The 20,928-nt window shown below is 43.1% G+C and overlaps 1 protein-coding gene and 1 long non-coding RNA gene across 3 annotated transcripts; one reads left to right on the top strand and one right to left on the bottom strand.

Annotated features, from left to right (window-relative positions):
* Positions 1 to 1,473: 1,473 nt before the first annotated feature.
* HSP90B1 (heat shock protein 90 beta family member 1) lies at positions 1,474 to 11,226 on the bottom strand. The gene is given in 21 exon segments (XM_075427887.1): positions 1,474 to 1,735; positions 2,283 to 2,390; positions 2,962 to 3,117; positions 3,216 to 3,294; positions 3,674 to 3,810; positions 4,094 to 4,339; positions 4,572 to 4,841; positions 4,997 to 5,062; positions 5,151 to 5,228; positions 5,329 to 5,466; positions 6,198 to 6,314; positions 6,914 to 7,030; positions 7,725 to 7,836; positions 8,606 to 8,937; positions 9,322 to 9,438; positions 9,518 to 9,659; positions 10,288 to 10,387; positions 10,811 to 11,024; positions 11,026 to 11,088; positions 11,090 to 11,184; positions 11,187 to 11,226. Coding segments are annotated over 21 exon segments (2,757 nt in total). The 3' UTR covers positions 1,474 to 1,705.
* A 71-nt stretch (positions 11,227 to 11,297) lies between these two features.
* LOC142362150 (uncharacterized) lies at positions 11,298 to 19,850 on the top strand. 2 transcript variants are annotated; one of them, XR_012764716.1, is made up of 3 exons: positions 11,298 to 11,470; positions 11,962 to 12,180; positions 17,361 to 19,850. It is a non-coding gene; the product is annotated as an uncharacterized LOC142362150 (long non-coding RNA). The 2 variants fall into 2 exon arrangements; XR_012764717.1 differs by lacking the exon at positions 11,298 to 11,470 and adding an exon at positions 11,481 to 11,778.
* Positions 19,851 to 20,928: the final 1,078 nt, after the last annotated feature.

Genomic DNA, 20,928 nt, shown 5'->3' with positions numbered 1-20,928 from the left:
AGTAAGAACACTGTAGCAAGCAACCCTAGGCTTCCAATACTCTTCAGTTTGTTAGCTGCAGAAGCACTCAACCACACAGCAGGCCTGAGCCAGATTTGCTCCTCGGGCTGGTCAGAGAGCAGGGGTGCAATACTGATGGTACTCAGAAGTCTATCACTGTAAGTGGTATTTTAGGAACTGTTATATCAAAATCTCAGCAGCAGTCGATTGCTACAGGGCACAGAAACTGCACTGCCCCAGTAAGAAGACCCTGTCTTACGAAGAAATGGTGCACCGGCCCTGTTCAAAAAACCAACCTCAAACTCCCTCAAAAAAACCAAAACTCAGCTCCCCTTCCCTGAAGCCTCACACAGCATACTTCCCTAAAGCTAACACCTCCGTATAAACCCTAACTCAGTAACCACACTGATACACACCATTTCTGTTTATTGCATGAAAACACTATTTGGGCAACATAAAAAAAGCCCAGTAAAAGTAAATGGAAATCAAGTTTTTCAGGTCAATGTTTAGTGCTCTTGCCTAACTGGAAACAGTTTCTCTCACTTCAGATTGTAACACTCAAACTTCACAAAAGTTCTCTTAACAAAGGAGCGGTTCTTAAGCAGAGTCACTGGATAGAAGTACTCCTCCCATGTACTTCTTCCGCAGAAGGCGGCAAAACCAACCTTCAGTATAAACACTTCCTACCAAGCCCAGGAAGATGTTTCAAAGTACAGACACCAGTGAGAAAATATGGTGCTCCATCCAGCCACCACATAAAGCTAATGTACTGAACAGAAGCGGTGCCTCCAGTTCAACCTGTCCACATTACAACTTGGTGTCAGATGGAGCTGGAGTTAGGTTAAGTATTTACAATGCTTTGCCACACTAAAAAGACACAGAACAAGACCGAAAAAGTCTAGAACAGCAGCATTAAGGAGTAACTGTAACAGACAAGAGCTTCCACCTTTAAAAAACTGTGGAAAGCAGGACTGCTGTAGCTGTTGGGAAAACTATGCAAGTTAAAGGCAGGGGTACCAGATACCATGGAGGATGGTATAAACTCACAAGCAGTAAGCCACTTCTGGTGGTTGTTCACACCTTTAGCCAATTTTTTTTTCCTTGTCTCAGCTGTAAAAGCAGCCACTGCCTATTCTGTACAGTGGAGTCAAGTCAGTCTAGTGCAGGCTGGCAGACTTCAGTTCCAATGCTGCTTCTAAATGTCCTCTCTCATCCTCAAGACAATGCTCCTTTTAACTAGCAAGTTGAGTACAGCTCTTGGGTACCAGGTATATTTTGGCTAAAGAGCACATCAGGATGTTAACACAAAACCCAACCATAGGGATACACACTACAGAGTTAAGGGTGGCTGTGCCAGTGTGGAAAGGCAGGAGGACTGCAAACTAACCGCCTGTTGTACAAAGGACAAGACAATCCCTTCATTTCTTTGTGACAGCCCACAAGATGAGCTTACTATGTAAAATTTAGAGTTAGTGGTGTTTGGGAACATTTTATTTTGTACATGACAAGATTTTACACCAAGTCAGTTAAATAATACAAATTTACATTCATGAGGAATGTTTTTAGAAAAGTCAACTTAAAAAAAAATCCTCCTTTACCCTTAAACCCCATACCATCCCTCAACATTTTACAGCGGAAAAAAGCAAAACAATCTAATTCACATTCCCTCCTAACTCCCCAATGCAGGACGGTAGCTGGGTGCAGCTTACAGCTCATCTTTCACATCTGTGGATTCCTGTGGAGATATCAAACAATCAGAACATTGCTTTCTGAAATCGGAAAAGGTCACAAGAACTATCCCAGAAGAACTGAACTACCCATCAAGACATCATTAAAACTGCAGACATTAGTAAGTGAAGGCTGACTTCACATAACAGTTGAACTCTTTAGAGGTAGTGCTATTGCAAGTCTGTACTGGCTTTTTTATACACTTGCCAATTTGTTGATGTTATTGCTCACAAGCTGTAGAAATCCAACAGATCACATTAAAGTTCACTGTAGAGGATGTGCTGCTCCTTTCTTGCCATAGGGCACTGTTGCAATTTCTTAAGCTTAATTTAGCTCCAACTTTGAACATATCTAAGTGTTCTTGCTATATAGTTTGATAAGGAATGAGATGCCATTCATGCCGCAGTTTTCTTTCTCTCAAAGAAAAGCTTGGAAGACCTCACAACTAAAAATTAGTGTAATGAAAGGCAAAATGAAGAAGTTTGCTGCCAGGAAGCACTACAGACCAATATGCACATATATATTGTTACAAAGAGTCAAACTTGAGACCTTACCTTCTGTGTTTCACTGTCTTCAGCTTCAGCATCAGCATCCACCTCCTCCTCCTCATCTTGCTCTGCCTCCTCAGCTGCATCTTCAGGCTCTTCAGGTTCTTCCTCTACCTGCAGGAAGGTCACAAGCCATTTACTGTATTTGCTTAGGACGTTTACTAGTTGTGGGCTAGCTAAATACAGACTACGGAAGTATTCACTGTCAGTTCCCACTGTTTGCCCCAAGCTACCTGAAGGAGAAAGCCATTTTTGTTTGGCATTGACACACTATCATGCCTCCTCCGGCAAGATGCCCAGCATAATTTCTTGCACAGCATTATGAGAACCTGTATTACCCACTTATGAATTTCTCCATTAATGAGATGGGCACATGTGTTTTTGGCCCCTAATTGACTCCCACAGAACCACCACTTAAGTACAGGGCAGTACCTGAGAAGCATAATGAAAGACCAGAATCCCAAGCAAATGGAAAGAAGAGCAGAAGGGAGGACATAGGCATGAAGTACAGACTCAGTTTCCCACCCAGGTACCTGAACTGGGCTCCTGGTGGCCCACCTAAACGTAGGAAGCTGGATACACGTCATTTTATACATTTCATTTTATGCAAGTCTATCAAGTATCTGCTTTTTAAGATGTAGCAGCAGTAAGTCAATTATCAACCCCAAGTTGAAGGCAAACTAACCTTTGCATCCAGGTCAATGTTTAAACTTAAGCGAAGCATCCTTTCTATTCTGTCTCCATATTCCTTAGTGTCTGGTAACATATATCCTGATCTCAAAGTTGCAGTTTCAAACAATACCACTGCAAGATCTGAAACTGTTTTGTCATCTTCATTTTCCTAATGTGGAAGACCACAGAAAAAACCAAACAAGCAGAACTGTTAACTGACTGATATGCAGTTAAGTAGTCAATATTTCACTACTGTTATTTGTTTACCTTGACTCGCCTCAGCATGTCCTTGATCAGTGGATGCCTGGGGTTGATTTCAAATGTCTTCTTTTGGCTAGCATAGTAACTGAAAGAGCAGACATTACATCATTAAGTTCTGAAGTACAGAACCCAGCTGCATCTTTAAACCAATGAATACTGATTACAGCCACAGTAACAAGTGCATTCCTTCCCCTGCCCCATTTTAGTACTAGCTTAACTCTAAAAAGCATTGAGGCTACCAAGACAGCTCATCTTCTCTTGTCACAAAATGACAGACAGCAAATGCCACCAATGAGTTTTGCTCACCAGGCAGTTTTACATACTGGGCTTTGAAATGACAATGTAAGACTACGATGGAGACTGCAACTTGGTTACAAGTGACCTAAAAATATGAAGGATCGTCTGAACCAGATGGAAAGGCCATCAACTACATTTGACATCTGCTGCTGTACAACTGAGCATACTTTGTAGATATATCCTTCCCAGTTTGGTAAGCTTGAGCCTTCATGATTCTTTCCATGTTACCAGACCATCCATACTGACTAGCCACGAGCGCACATGGGGACTGGGTTAAACGTTGAGATAGCACAGCTTTTTCAATCTGTAGGAAAAATAAAAAGCCTTAGTGTTAGTTCACAGAGCTAACAGGTTATACGGGGAATAAAATACACAGCTCTGAAATTTCCTGTCATATCAGTGTTTTCTGAAAGCTCTAAGACGACATTCTAAATCATTAGCTTTCTGAAATAAAGGTACTAAACATCTTTGTTTACCCATATAAAGAGAGAGAAGCTACTGTTAAGTCTAGGCTCGATCTGCCAGCTGTGTTGTACCAAGTACAACAGCATTTACAGATAAGCATTACATATGGCATAACATTTTACCTTGTCTTTTAGAGCTTTGTCTTTCATCCAATTTAAGAGTGGTTCAAATTCCTTTTCCAAGGCTTCCCGACTCTCCTTAGATTTTTCACTTTCTTCAAACTTAACTCCTTCTTTCGCTACATTCTGAAACCTCTTCCCATCAAACTCTGGCAGAGCCTGAATACAGTATTCATCTACAGGTTCAGTCAGATAGATCACTTCATAGCCCTTTTTCAGAAGGCGTTCAACAAATGGTGAGGACTCAGCCTAAGATGACAAAACAGATCACAGGCCAGTTTAATTGCATTGGTACCAGCAGCTACTGAAACCTGTACAACTATTTGACGGGTGTTGGTACAAGGAAAACTGAACTGCAGTAGTAACCTAAGCATGAAGTCTCCACATTTACAACAAATACGCAGTTCACAATGTTTACAGTACTATACCTAGGAGTCATAGTATTTTTTTCCACTTCCCTCTTTCTTCCACGCTCACATACCTCCTTTCTGCTAGCACCTGCCATGAAATAAATCTTGTCTTGCTTCTCTTTCATTCTTTCCACATACTGGTCAAGACTTGTGAGGTTACTTTCATGATGAGAAGACTGAAAGCGAAGAAGTTTAGCCAGTCGTGTACGATTGGAGTGATCCTCAATAACTCCAAGCTTCACATTAGTACCAAACTCTTTCCAGAAGGTGTCATTGTATTTTTCTTCTGCAATTTTCTTGATCATATCAAGAGTTTTGCGAACAAGTTTCTTTCTGATCACCTAAAAAAGCAGCAATACCAAGTTGTAGCAATTAGCACACGGAAGACTCCTCAATTCAACCCCACTGCAAAGGACGGATTCAAGACACTTAGCGTGCCTGATCTGAAGTGAACAGCAGTGTTTACAACGAAGGAATTTAAGATCAATTAGCTTACCTTCAACAATTTATGCTGCTGAAGTGTTTCACGAGATACATTCAAAGGAAGATCATCAGAATCCACCTAAATGAGGAAGAAACTTCCTAAGTATCACTAACAGTATTTGAAGATTTAAAAAATATCAAATGCAAGCAAGACTTATAATACTTACAACACCCTTAACAAAGTTAAGATATTTGGGCATCATGTCATGGAAGTCATCAGTGATGAACACTCTTCGAACATAGAGCTGAATTACGAGAGAAAACAGCAGCCAGGTTATGTTGTGCGAGGTTTACCTGGCGTTTTTTTTAGACATGAAACCATAACCACACATTTGCTTGTCCTACCTTAATGAAATCACTTTTTTTGGATCCATATTCATCAAACAGACCACGTGGAGCAGAATTAGGAACAAACAAGATAGACTTGAAAGTTACTTCCCCTTCAGCGGTGAAGTGGATGTAAGCCATTGGGTCATCATGTTCCTGTGAAGACAGAATACTTCTAATTGACATGGGGAAAAATATCAGTGAGCTAATACATTTCCAGGTAAAACCCGAGTTGGCCAAGTAAGTGCAGTTATTTTACAACTGAACTCCTTAATCACGCTTTGTTAGAATCTATTACAGAGTCTAAAGTTCCAGATTCTGCTCAGTTACTCACACAGAAGTAACCTTCGAGACCTACTATATCAGGGTTCTTTTAAATTATATTTTTCTATTTTTACAAGCCAATCACCAAAAATTTACCAATAACACACCAAGAAATACAGTATCATGACAGCACAGTAAGAGAGACTCCCCTCCCAAGGAACACATTACACTGAATTTACACAAAGACAATGTTGTTTCTAGAACACTATCTTCCTCTTTCTTCCCCCACGTGCAACGCAAGCACCACCACTCTCAGACTAAACAGAAATTCCCCTGTCAACATTTAAACACATCAGTAAGCTCCATATGAGCTGGAACATAGTACTCCTGAAACCAAGGCCACTCGGCACTTGGGTGAGAGTACCTTCTCTCTGGAAAAAAGATTTAAGTCCTGACTGAGATGCTGTACCTCCTAGGCCCTCTGCAATTCACACTATCTACTGACAGCAATTATTTATTTCTTCAGAAATAGCCCATCCTATAAGCACTCAGTTTTGTTTGCACAGCAAGAGATACTATAGCAAATGTCTTGCTTTGGAAAAGTTTTGAGGCTCAGAGCTTACCTTGGAAAAGGTTTTGTAAAAAGCTTTGTATTCATCTTCTTCAACTTCTTTAGACGGTCTCTGCCAGATTGGTTTTATGTCATTCATGAGCTCCCAATCCCAGACAGTCTTTTCAACCTATGTATGTAAACACCATATTATAATGAAGACTCATTCTTTACTTTAGGTTAAGTCAGTTAAAGACACTCCACTGAAGTCAAAATAGCATGTCAAAAACACACACTCTTTCTAATTTACAAAATAAATTATGCAGTGGCCTGGATATGCTCATTCAAGTATACACATTAGTTTAACACATTGGAACAAAACTGAAGTCTACACTACAGCATGCCCTATGTACATTTAACACACTCACTGTATTCCTGTTCCACTGCCGCTCTGAAAAAAGCTTTCCAGGAAAGCATACTCTATTTAAATTAGTCAGTGTCAGACTGCTGAAGTCTACTATCACGTCAAGCAGTTCACTCAAGTATTTATAATTAGTTCTGGGACTACTGCCTCACAAGGCTGCTGTCAGTCATTCGCCTGATTTCAACCAGGTCTGTTTTGATGGCAATCTTATTTCCTGAGAAGATGTCTAACTGCACTTACACAGGATTGCAGTTTGAAAGCACACACACACGCACACTACTGCAGTGCACTTCTGGAAGACAACCTATGAAAAATGCAGAACTATCTGACATGACTTACAAAACCTCAAGTCTGACGAAGTTTACCTTCTTAGTTTTTGGTTTCTTCTCTTCCTCCTCTTCTTCAACTGCAGCTTCATCATCATCAGTTTCTTCTTTCTCCTTTGCTTCCTCCTCTTCAATGGGTTCTTCAACAGTCTCTGTCTAAAGAGACAACTGAAAGTGGGGACTTGGACTGCTTGGCTTCCTACTAGGTATGTTCTAGTATTCTCTCAAATAGCTTAATCTTCCAGAGCACTAGTTTAACTTGTGTTATTTGCCTATTGAAAACATTACTTTGTCAGTAGCTATGTCTTTTTAGTAGCATTTTTCACGAACACATGCTTTCCTTCAATATACTGGTAGGTCACTGTACTCAAAATTGAAGTTTTTCATAGCTTTATGTTTAGCTTTACACATAATGCTAATCAGAGACTTGGGTGGTTTTAAGTTAGCACTACACCAAGAAAACATCAGAACAGGCCAAAAAGACACTGCCGTATTTTCAGAAGGACACCTAACCATGGCCCTGGCTTGAGAGCTTACCAAAGCTTCCAGCTACCAAAGCCAGTGAAAGAAAAATCTTCCTTAATACTTAGCACAGACTTTCTCCCTTGGTAAAGTTCTTTGAAGCAGAATAAAACCAAGGTCCTTGAAAGTTTGTGGTTTTAGTAACAGACTAACTTTTGGAGAGCAAGTAATTAGTAAAAGACTAGCCAGAAGAGCTGGGAACAGAAGAATTTTAGAAATTAGACAAGCAGAAGTTCCACAGTACACCCTCATTCTTCCTAAAACACCTGGACAAACAATTTTAACAACCAAAGCACATACTGTGCAATGCTCAGTTGAATATACTTACCTTGCTGCTCCACACATATATGGGGAAGTTTATGAACTGTGAGTATTTCTTTACTAGATTTTTAACAGTATCCAGCTCAAGATAATCAGATGCTTCCTCCTTCAAGACCAGGCTAAAGAAAATAAAAAGAACCTTCAGAGTGCTGAACAGCTATTTTAAAATAGTTTTACAGAAGATGTATCTTCCTACTGTTGCAGCTATAGCAATTCACGCTTATGCAAATGAGCTTTTATTAGTTCGGCTGCAAGTATCTCTTGAAAATTGCAATCCCTACTAAACTGCTCCAACAAGCAGGGGTAACTGTTTTGAACAACTGGGACAGAACACAATATCCAGAAGTCTAAATTAAAACCTCAAATTATATTGACACTTACTAGGACCTCGATACATTCCCGCTGGCTTTACTTGGAACTACAGCACCGAGATGAACTTATTCATACTAAGTGCCTTCTTCAGGAGGAATCAAGTAAATTTGTCTGCTCACGAAAGCAGGGAAAACAGGACTGCTGAACTACCTCTAGTTTGAGACTTGCATCAGACCAGTCTCACTGGTACAGGCTTTGACAGGCCACAATTGTGCTGAGGAACTGAGCCAGTCTGCAGGCAGCTGCACTGTCTGGAACTACACGCTGGCAGTTAAGTTGTCAAGATGCTCATGGTTTTCTTAGTATATCTAACGGTGTGAAGCGAACTACATTATCACTCCATATTTATTTTGGATGCAATTCATAGTTTGCATGTTTCTATGAAACTGAAAGAAGCTGTATTACAAGAACCAAACAATCTACAACTCACAATGCTGAAGTCATCAACATATGCCAATGAGCAAAGTGTACCCACACAACTTTTTTCTTTGAAACACAAAGTAACTTAATACTTACGTTATGGTTGTGCCACGTCCTAAAGTGTTTCCTCTTGGGTCATCAATCACAGAGAACTCATTTGAATCTGACTCCCAAATATGTTGAGTATCATTGTTGTGTTTTGATGTGACAATAACCCTGTCTGCTACTAAGAATGCAGAATAAAAGCCAACACCAAACTGGCCAATTAACTCAGACGTTGACTGGCTATCATCCTGCATTTCAGTCATCTTGTTTAAGAATTCACTTGTACCAGACTTTGCAATGGTACCCAGGTTTTTAATCAACTCCTCTTTCGTCATGCCAATACCCGTATCTGTAACATGAAGCATGTTCTTCTCTTTATCACACTGAAATAAAAAAGAGAAAGATGCAGTCTGACTTCACTTTTAATCTTAAAACATAAGACTGCCATGGAAAAGCAGGAAGTAGCAGCTTTTCAAATTCAAACATGCCTGGCTACAATAAATCAAATTTGCAGTAACTACAGAAATGATGAAGGCCTACTTTTTAAGTATTTCACTACTTCAGTTACTCTTCATAAAAACAGAAATACGTTTTCAGCATTAAAAGAAGAGCAGTCTTTGATAAAGTTAACCGCAATGGTCCTGAAGGGGTCCTAGTATGTATATGCATCAATATTAAGCCAAAAATTTAGATTTAATAAGGGACATTCTTTTTACATTCCTTCCCGCACTCCTCTGTAGAAGATGATTGTACCTAATGCTTCTTACCTTGATTTTGACTGTAAGTTCCTCGTTACCAGCAAGAGCATTTTCATCAGTTAAAGATATTAACCGTATCTTATCTAGAGCATCCGAAGCATTTGAAATAAGTTCCCTCAGGAAAATCTGAAATAGAAACCAGTAGTCAAGAATTCCAAAACACACACAAGCAGTTCTAACGTGTTCTGCTGATAAAGGCACTAACCTCTTTATTTTTATATAAAGAATTGATAATAAGTTTCATCATTCTGTTCACTTCCGCTTGAAATGCAAACTTCTCAGATTTTTCTCTGATTTCTTTGATCTGGGACGCATTTAGGCCATCTAGTTGGATAGCTTCTTCCTCTCTGTTAGGACAATGCAAACCTATCAAGTAGTCTCGTCCATAAACAGTATCGTTAATTTTATCATCTAGCAACAGCAATTATAATCTGGTTAGAACAATACTAAGACCCTTAATCACGGACACAGCCCCAAAGTTACATGATCAAACGAGGTAAATGCAGGAGTAGCTATCTTCAACTGCTTAACCTTAATCTAAAACTTGACTGAAAGACCTATGCTTGCAACTAAGGCTTTTTTCCCTAAAAAGAAACTCAGGGAAGAATACAGGTACATTAAAAGCACTGTATATCCTCAGCACGTGGTATATCTCACAGGAAGTTAATGGGCATGGAGCTACTTCACCAGTGGGCACTAAACTGACACCATTTACCACACGCTAGTCATCCCCTACTAACATACTGGCTTTTATATAGCTATGGGTATCAGACAAAAACAAGTTGAGTATTTCTGAATCCAAGTTCTTTTATTTCGCAGGAAACAGTCTTTCTCCCAGCTGACTAGATCTCTCTTTGGAATGGTTTTCCCCCCATTTCTGAGGTTTTAGGCATTACTGATGCTCTAACCGAGCCTCCAGAAGCAAGGGAAAGCCTCGGCGTTTGAGCAGGAACCTACCACCCTCCGGGCACTGACCTCTGAACAACTTCGTCGTCCGTTCGAGATGCTTCTCTGCTTTTGCCCAAGTCCTCTTCCACGGTCCCCTCCACGTCCACCTCGTCAGCTCTGACCGACACTGGGAAAACAAGGAACCCGTCGGGCTAAGCGCGGCCCCCGCTCCGCACACCCCTCCCCCCACCGCTTCAGGCTCGGTTCTGCCCCCCCCAACGAAGTTCAGCCCGACCGGCGGCAGTGGCCATGGGGGAGAGGGACCGACCTCCCCCCCAGTGACGGCGCAGCGGCCGCGCCCCACTCCCCGGAGAGCGATCGGCGCCGGCAGCCGCCCGGGCGCCGCCCCCGCCTCCCCCCGGTGCGCCCGCACGGAGAGCGGCGGGGATGGCCGAGGCCCCGCATCCCGCTTCTCGCCGGCCGCCGTCCCCTCACCCTAGCACAGCGCGGGTGGGCCCGTGGGGGGTGGGGAGGGGGGGCCGGGGGGCCCGACACCCCCACCCCCCACCCCGCCGCCGCCAGAAGATTCTAGAAGCCCGCGTGCACTCACCGGCCAGGAGCAGCGCGCACGCCAGAGCGAGCCCCCACGCCGACTTCATGGCGACGCGGGCTGCGGTCGCAGAGCAGAACGGCCCGAGGCGCCCCCGCTCCCAGCCCGCCGCCGGCCGCAGCGCCCTCCGTCTGCCGCCACTTCCCAGCCCGCTGGAGCGGCCGCGGCCCTCCCCCTCCGCCTTATCAACCCGGGGCGCCGGAGGGCGGGGGGAAGCCGCTCCGCCGCTGGCCAATGGGAGCGTACCACGCCAAACACGCAGCCAATGGGGAGACTGGAAGGGAGGGGTCTGCAGCCATCGCCGCCAATGGCGGCTTTCCATGTGCGGTTTCCTGCGGACGGAGCGTGGCCGGCGCCGATTGGCCGGGCGGAGCGGCGCTTGGCCAATCGTCTCTGCGGAGGGGTTTAAGCGGCATGGCCTCTCGTTATTTTTTTTAAATGAACAAGCCGTTAATGGTTAACGGTGAGGCCACGTGGGCCGCAGCCGCCGCAGCCGCGCCCGGGAGCGGTAAGGACGATCTCCACATGGGAGGCAAGCTCCGACCGCTTCCGGGGCCACACGGGATGTTTACCGGGGAGACGGTTGCTGTGGCAACGGGCGCTTCCGGTCGGAGCGGCCCGCTGCACCCCCGGGTACCGAAGAGGAGCGAAAAGTTACGGGTAGGGCGACCATAACCAGCGAGGCCGAGCGGCGGGAGCAGCGCTAGGCCCGGGCCGCCGCAGCCGCCGGCAGAGGAGGGGCGGCACTGACCGGTGCCCCGGCCCCGCCGGATGAGGACCCCCTCCCTCCACCCCCCGGCAGGCAGGGGTGCGAGGATGGCGTTGGGCGCATGCACCGCCGCGCCGCGTTGCATGCCGGGAGTTGTAGTCCTCCGCGCGGGGCGCACGGCGCCCCCTGCCGCCTCGGCGCGGGAGCGGCGCGGGGCGAGGCGGGGAGGCAGCCATTACAGGGAGCTGCTCCGCTGCAGGTGGGCCCTCCGGTGTCCCTGTTGTCCAGGCCTCGGCTTTCGCTCCCCTCCGGCGTGTCGTGGCAGAGACTGGCTGGCTTCAGCCGAGCTGCCCCGCGGCCTGGTCTGTGGAGACAGTTGGTGTGGATGGAGGATGCAGCCAGCTGGGTGCTTAGCAGGTCTCCATGTTTTCCTGCCTTCCAGTGCTCATCAGGGCGACCATCCTCCAGTGAGCTTACTAGCAACTCCTTAGCCTACCCGTGGGGCCGTTGGTCAACCGTTAGCGGTCTTTCCTTCCCCCCGTGGAGCGGGGGCTGCAGCAGCTGCCTCCATGCGCCGCTGGCATGAGGGGACCTCCAGTGCTCCTCCAGTGCCCCTGTCAGGGAAGGTCCGTCTGGAACGGGGCTTGTGGAACAGTAAAAGGTAGGCCCGATGCTCAGGAGATGGGATGTTCCCATCCTTTCTATGTCCCTTGGAGGGGCTGCAGTTTGGAAAATGAAACACACTGTGTGCAAATTCTGCGGTGCGTCGCTGTTAACAGCATCAGGGTTTTAAGTCGTGAAAGCTGACAAGTGATTAAATATAATGTACTTACTTTGTATGTTAATGAGCTACTTGAAACATCTTATGCCTCCCACTTGAAACATCTTATGCCTCCCCCTCACTTTCCTGAAAAAGTCTGGCCTGGCTTTCATGTGCCAGTCGGCTGTTTTGTGTTACATGTGTTCAACATTAGATTGGGGGGAAGAAAAAACCCAAACCCTCGCTGTACTTGGAAATGAATATATTGGAAAGATATTGATCTTAGATGTTCAATAAAAGACCCCAAACCCTCACTGTGTTTATGATTTCACAAACATCAAAGTTAGTCTATAAGTAGCTAAAAGTCTTGGCAAAAATAAGCTTATCATCTTTAGTTATACAATGGGCCAGATAGTTTTGGGGTTTTTTTCCCCCCACTTCCCTCAAAACTCAGTGTTGCACCTTTTTGTCCTACTGATAATTAAACTTTATAGAGTTGGAAAGGAGCGTCTGTATTACAGTAAATAATGGCTATCTTTGGGTTCTTCTTAATGAAGCCAAGATTCAACCTATTTAAAAATAATCATCATGAAGCTTTTCTGTATGATTTGCAATTTCAATAGCTGTTCTTCAGAAGCTGCTGCTTCAGTGAGCACAAATTATAAGACAAATAATAAGGAAAGTTACTCTCCCAAAACATGTGTGAGAATGACTGTGAAAAATAGGTGTGAGAGGTCAGTGTCAGAGTTCTAAGTAAAAAACCGTCTGTTAGGTTTTTGTGGGGACCTGCGTGAACGTGGTGAGCTATTTTCCAGAGAGTAGTCTTACTTATTTGAAAATGCAATTTAGTTATTCAGGAGTCTAGGCAGAGAAAGTTTGTCTTTTTCTAAAACTCACCTACAAGCGATTTCAGGATTTGATTTCCTAATTATGGCTGATTCCCAGCGTAAGATATGTTGCTCTATGACTGTGAATAGGCATTTGAGGGACATAGAGATTCACAGGGTAAATTTATCTCCGTCCTGCAGAATTCTTGCGTTAACAGTTTTTATGGCAGTTCTGTTTTAGCAGTCATTTTACTGGCTGCTGGAAAATGTAATGCTTTGTGACAATCGTTTTGAACTTTGGTAACTGGAATAGTAGGAATGAAAACCAATTCTGTTATTGACTACGCTAAACCAACAGAGATTTTAGATTAAGTTTGGTGGAATCCAAATTTTATCGGTTATTTTGCTCTTATGATTATACAACGTAGAATGTTGCTTTTGAAGGAGATATGAAACCTGATAAACCTGTTTTGTGGTTTGAATTTAGAGGTCAGACTAGTAAGCAGTGTTAAGTGGTTAGTGACATTGCTTGCTTCATGTAGATTATGCTGTTTGCTTTCATGAAAGCCCAGTTGGATTACCCAGGACAAAACTGACAGGCAAGAATGAGGCAGCTGAGTATTTACGCTCTCACACAGAAAGTTTGATCTCTTTACAAGGAGGTTGGCAATTGAAGCAAATATCTTCTCTGAATATTAAACTTCTAAAAATACTTTATCTATTTTAAAACTATGAACATATTGTCAAATACCTCTGTCAATGTTTTACGCAAATCTGAGTACTAATTTCAGCTTAATTTCTGCTTTAAAAATTTAAGAGAGTTTTTAAGATTTTAGTTGCACTGGCCACTACTGCTGTTTGAAAGAAGTCCGAGTATGACCTTTCAGGATTTAATACCAAAGGAAAGGTGTAACCGTTAAGGGGTAATAGTTCTTCCGCAAGTTGGCTACATTAAAGGGTTCTGTAAAGCAATTAGATATACTTTGATGATTGTTGGTTGTGTGCGTAACGATTGAAATAGTGTCTTTAAGTGCTGTATTTGTTCTGCAAACTGAAAACTCAGGGGCATGTGGAGATAAGAGAAGCAGAATACAGGTAGCATCTTCTTTCATGCAAACAGTAGAGCAAGCCCTTCCCCAGCCCTCTGAATGCAACTTTCTCAGCTCATCCACGTGTCCCCGGGGAAGTCAGCTCACTGAAGCATGCCACATGATTCCAACTGTAAGGTGTAACTAGCAAGAAGCATTACCTCACCAGAAATAGCTGTAGAGATAAACTGAGAGGAGTTCATACGACCCGACCGTGGTTGTTTGACTTAACCAGCTGAAATAGCCAGCTAATCTGCCTAGGCTTCATCTGTAATAGAGAGACAGTCCTCCTTTCACTGTACGAGCTTTGGCACAGGTCAGACTCTTTCCTGAGCTGATTTAACTCTCTAGCTCAGCAGAATGCTCTGTAGTTAAATCAGCTTGTATCAGGTCCAGGATGCACCAGACTAGAGCATGGTAAAGAGCAGGAGTTCATGGCTAGGAGAAGGTGATGTGCTGGGAGAAGGTGATGTGCTGGTTTTGGTGGTGGTGGGCTGAGCCTGAGATGTAAATTACATGGGACAGAGACATTGTAGATAGGTGCAAATGTAAGGAAGCCATAAAACTAAACAATGAATTTGCGTTGTCGGAATATCACCTCTTTTAATACACAGTTAAATTGAAATGTGTATCTAATGCAAGTTCCATTTTTGTTCATGGATAATAAAAATGCTGTAATTTGTGTCACTGCGAACTAGCCATTTACTGTCATACAGTTTTTTGATAGTAATTTTATTTGAAAATAATTAATGCAGTCTGAAGTTTCTACCACCAAATCAAGTCCTGTCTTTCTCATGTGATAATGTATTGGAAACATGAAGAACTACTTATCTGCATCCTCTGGAATGTGAGCTTCATTTGTGTCTGTATAAAACAACACATTGAGAGCTGATATTCCCTTCCTCTGCAATGTCTGCTTCAGGGACTAAATATCATACGTTCAGCACAAACTGAAGACATACCCACTTATTTAAGATGCTCTACAATATTTCGGACTGAGTGTGACTATGAAACAAAAAAAATGCTGCCATTAGCTAGCTTTTCAAGCTGATTATCCAAATATTAGAAAATTTTAACAGAAATTACATACCAGCAAGATTAAGATACTGATGTTTGTAAACACTGACAACTTTACTAAATGCCCACACTATGAATTATTCATTCCTGCTCTCTTTTTGTCAAGAACTTCTGTTGACCAAACTACTACGCTTTAACTTCAACATTTTTGCCCTTAGGAGAGATACATCCTGTATCCACTACCTACTTAGTCTCACAACCATGAATCTCCACCAAAGAGGGATTCCAGCTGTACTCCAGTTTTAAAAGAATCCTAACTTTTTCATTCCTGTACCGTGAAAGGCTACACAGCCAAATATTTACAGCTTCGTGTACAATCATCTTTAGACCTGTTTGAATCTTTTATTCTTTGCAAAGAAAGTGTAATATGATTTGTTTTATGAAAAAATGTTTTTTCCCAGTTAACGATTAATGTAACTAGCTAGGTAGAGGTACATTCAGTGTTTTCAGGACTCATTAGAGTGCTGTATGAGAAAAGTAGCCAGAGTGGAATTTGAGACTTGAAGTACTTTGAATTATACATGTGTGAAAGAAAACAGTGAGCCCAGAGTGTTTGTGTCTGAGTGATGCTCAGATAGAAGACAACTTCTTTACTTTTTTTTTTTTTTGCAATAAATGTAGGCCCATCAGCTTCCCTGATACAGCTATTTAGTAGGTTTCTGTTTGCAACAGTAATTTCACCTGCTTTTGCTCTTGTTTTCCTGGGTGTCCGAAATTCAGCAGTTTGTGTAGCTGGATGTCAGCGAATCTCACTAGAAAGCTGCTGAGGATCCACAGAGCTAATCTGACTATGGGGCTGGGAATCCGACTCTTCCCACAGTGTATCAGTAGTAGGGACAATGCTACATGGCCAGGGTCTGATGTATCACTTTTTGGTGTGATGATGTTAGCAAATGAGTAAACTCTCTTTCTGGAGACGACTACACATCAGAAAGTGGTACGAAACATATTTGGTTGTGGGCACACAGACCATGAGCTGTAGTGATCACAGACCATGAGCTGTAGTGATCACACCTTCCTTAGCCTATGAAGCTATTGCTGTATGTACCCGTGACCCCATCACAGGCGACAGGAGCAGTCTGGAGAGAAGCAACATCTTCCTGGAACGCTGGTAACCGGCAATGATGGTGGGCTGCTGTCTGAGGAGCTGCAGTGGGGCGTAGGAGTCCTGGATCTGGTTAGGCATGAGCCTACTTTCCAGCTCCCCCTCCTCTAAATCCCTCCTGGACTTTTTGACCTCAACTAAACTAGGCAACAGATGTGACAGATGCCTTTGAAGATGGCACAGTCAGATGCAGAGGAGAAGGAAAGATTTCACAAGGTACAACAGAGCTGACTACAAGATAAGAGGGGATATGAAAATACCCACTTGCACAGACGCAGGTGCTTCCTGCCGAGGTGGATTCCTTATTGCATTAATTTTTAGATTAAAGATTGGAGCAACAGGCAAGTTTATCCTGTTACTATCCGGGAATTATGGTAGTGGGAATTCACATCTCCTCATTAGCTGGGTGAAATCCTTTAGGCAGAAGCAACATGCTTTGGTGCAACTGTAACAATTATGACACAGTGTAATGTGACATCTTATTAGGTGTCATTCATACACATATGAAAATATATATGCACATACACATCTTCATAATTTGGTAACCTCTGATCATGACAAAGTATTCTGCAACTAGAAAAACTTGCTTATCAATGTACAGATCACTCTCAAAAATGACACTAAATTGGAATATTGCTTTTTAATTGTTACTCTCACTTTACCTATTTTACTTCTACTTCCCTGAGAAAACATAGGGATAAAAAATAACAAAGCATATGAAACAGCATTGGTACCCCCACAGACCATATCCTGAGGAGTTCTAGTATGACACAGATTCATTAATTTTATTTAAAGACTTGAGAAACCCTGTGGTTTATTTTAATTTCTTAATTTTTTTTTTGTCTCAATATTGAGACAAATCCTCTTTGTTTACTTATGAAAAAGCCAATTAAATCAGTAGAAGAATAGTGAGGTAAGTAACATGAGCAGGAGCAGTCTGGGCTTTTACTGATTTGTTCTCCTCTTGTCTTCTGCTCTTGCCAGGGCCTCTACAGTTGGCTACTGCTGGAGACAAGATAATGGGCTGATATGAGGCAGCCATTCTTCGGAACTACATATGTTTTACATGAGTCAGCTTAAATGATTTGGATGCCCAGGGGCCTGAATGCAGTGGGTGCAGAACACAGAACCAGATCCACAGGGAGCCTTGCGCTACAGTGTTCCGTCAAATCAATCCTTCATCATTCATCACAAAACGTGGAACAATTGCAATGAAACGTGTTGCGAGTTACCTGTATGTTTTCAACTTTTTCTTCCGTTTCCTCACCGTTTTTACATCACTGTTCAGGGTGGTGAGAGGTATGAGGGTGCATACCCTAAAGCAGAGAATGAATTGAACAGAAGTTTCTCTCAGCTTGGATTAATATTTTAATCACTGAGTCACTGGATAAAAACAGGGTAAACACTGTTCTTCACAACACTATCAAAATCACATTAGGAAAAACCCTTCATCTGTATCTTTTGCAATTTTATATTTGCAATAACCTTTTTAACAAATATTAAATACTGACTTAAACAGAAGTGTCATACTTCCAGTATTTTAGATTTTTATTTCTGCTCTGCTCTAAGTTTGGAAGAAAGTGTTTGTCCTTCAGGTATTTTTTGGCCTTTAGATGGCTTTATCCCATTCCTCCTGAGACTGATGATCACACTGCAGCTGGCACTGTTAGTGAAAAGTCAGTAATCGGTGGGTTTTCCCCCCGGTCAAGTATTTGTGAAGTCTGCATGGTGTCCCTTGAAGTTTAACTCTCTGTATTCTCATAATAAAGGAATCAACAGAAGGGATTTGGTTTTAAGGAGCCCAGCATAAAGGGCAAAATCTGTTAAGCAGAAGAATTGTAACTAGAAGAGTCTTTGTACAGAGAAAATAATCATGTTTTCGTCATTATAAAAACCTCCCTGTCTCTTCAAATACTAAAACCTCTGTAAGTTTCGGTATTACTGGAAATCTGCACCTGCAGCAACATATTTCTGTGTCTAAGAATAAAAAACATATGACAAGGAATATCACTCTTCTCAAAATAGTTTAGCCTTATTCTGATCTGTAATTACCATTCTCCACGGCTGAAGAAGGTCTTGGCTTGAAATGTCTGGGGTGGCCTCCCCTATGAGCTCGCTTTGGTTTTACAGAGGCTTCTGCCTTGTGGTGCATGATTGGGTTTAGGGGCTCAACTCCAGCAGAGCACACGTTTCAATTAAAAATCAAGGAAGCCATTCGCATCTTTGAAGTTAAGCACATGCTCCCATGCTATGCTGGGCTGAAGTGTTACTATGGAAAAGGAGAGAAAAGCTAAAATGGTCAGATATGCTATTTGTGAAAGTTGGCATGACTCTGTTAAGTGAAGAGGAGCTTGTCGACACCTGCAGCGATATGGGCCCAGCAAACTCGTGCTGTGAAGAGTATCACTTCTGCTTCACCCCCCCAACCCTGAGGGTGGCGGCGGGGGACCCCGGCAGCAGAAGCGCTGGTGATGAGGAGCAGGTCACCAGGGCTAAGACGGGCTCTGGGAGTGCAGAGCAGCTGCAGTGGTGTACAGCATTGGCACGGCGACACGGTGTAGCTTCCAGCTTGCTCCTGCGAGCGTGACCAGCTTGCTTATCACTCAAGTGGATGGTCAAGGCTTTCGGAGTAGAGCCCGTGTCCACAAAGCTGACTGTCTTGATCTGAACATGTCCATTTCTGCTCACTGGCATGCATGTTTCGCTCCAGAACTGAGGCAGAAAGATACCAAAAGCCTTGAAGAGAAGGCGTTAAGCTTTAAATAATGTGTTTTTTTTTTCCCCCTCCCCTGCCTGGAAGCAGCGGAGCTGCGGGGCTGGGGCTGGATGTGCTGGGCGAGAGCTCGCCCTGGCAGCCCATGGGCGGCTGGTTCTTTAGGGAGATCACCCTGCCACCTCCTCACCTGCGAACAGCTGGGTTCCATGCACTGTCCCTGCTTCTTTTAAGAAGTATTTTATCATCATATTCTCCTTTTTGCATTGACTTTACTGTTCATCCTCATAAAGAGACATGAAGACTGGAAAGAGCTGTTTCTCAAATATTTCAGCTATTCTTTGCACATACATACACATGTATTTAAAATAAGTATTTCTCTAACTTTTTAATTTTGATTTATTTTTAATTTGGATTTTTTTTTTCTATTTGTGGTTATACAAATTGCCACCCCCTTGCAAATGTGTCATGACTTCTGTCTTCTGGTGTCCCAGAAAAACGCTCTTTGCAGTACTGCCAGAGGAGATTAATAGATAACCTTTCAGCAACATTCGTCTGGAGAAAAAGTCCTTATTCCTCCAGTCAGAGACATCATGAGTAAACTGCAGTAGCCTGTGAACTTTAGCCCTGTTGACTGTACAGAAATGAGTGCCAGGATCTCAGTGAAAAGCTGGAGATATAATTTATTTGTTATCTCTAGCTTTTGTTTCTTCTATGTTAGGTCAAACCTAACGTACCTGGAAAACAGATAGTAAAAGAATGTCAGTTAGAAAAAAGATTTTTGAACTTTCCTAGAGTAAGGCAAAATATTTTCTTTTCTAATTAAGTTTGTGTAATCCAGGTTTATATCAATGTAAAAACCTGTGTATTGATTGTATGTCCAAATATATTTAAAAAGAAGGAAGATCCTTATATTGGGACTGTGAAATTTATTTAAAAAATGAGACTATGTTTTTTTCCATACTAGACTTTGAATTATGATAGTCCATATTGACCAGGTGGATCTGAGTCTAGCTGGGAAGTCACCTTGCCCAAGCCAGGTATATCTAGAGCACTGGCCATTTGAGGACCAAGGCACAGCTTAAATGCGGCTCGGGAGCCGAAGGGTGGGAGGCTTGTGGGCGGAGGCCAAGATAAAGCTTCTCACAGCTGGTCTCACAGACCCTGGTCCAGCTTGCACAGCTGTGCCTTATCAGAGCATTGCTTAACCCCTGGCAGCTGAACTTGTAGGGGAAGTGGGGGGGATGGATGGTGACAATGATAACAAAGATTTTCTGGAGAAGAAAGGTTGCAGGCTGCTCAAAGGTAGCTTGAGCCTCCTTGTGTGCCTGGGATTTTGGCTCTGAAATGGTTATTTCCTGCTTTGAGTTAGAGGGTAGTGAGACACTGTCCTGGGTTCAGCTGGGATAGAGTTAATTTTCACAAGAAGCTGGCTGGGCTGACCAAAAAGCCAATCCAATGGGATATTCTATACCATGGGACATCATGCTCGGTATTTAAGTGGGGAGCTGGCCGAAGGAGGGGCTTTTTGCTACTCAGGAGCAAGCTGAGCATGAGGTGGTAAGAACACTGCATGTTGTTGTGCTTTTTATCAGTATTATTGATTGTTGCTTTCTTCTTCCTTTGCCATTCTGTTAAACTGTTCTTATTCCAACCCACAAGTTTTTGCCTTTTTCCTTCTGATTCTCCTACCCATCCCACCGGGAGGGGGAAGCAGTGAGAGAGTAACTGCGTGGTTCTTTGTTGCAAATTGAGGCAAAACCACAACAGGCACCTTGGCTTTTAGATGTTCGAGCTATACAGACAAGTATGAATCCTGTCTCTTCTTACTGCTACTGT

This window comes from Opisthocomus hoazin, chromosome 8 (assembly GCF_030867145.1).
Source record: "Opisthocomus hoazin isolate bOpiHoa1 chromosome 8, bOpiHoa1.hap1, whole genome shotgun sequence".
In the NCBI taxonomy this organism is placed as follows: domain Eukaryota; kingdom Metazoa; phylum Chordata; class Aves; order Opisthocomiformes; family Opisthocomidae; genus Opisthocomus; species Opisthocomus hoazin.
The sequence above is the reverse complement of the archived record's forward strand: the minus strand, read 5'-3'. Positions and strand labels throughout refer to the sequence as shown.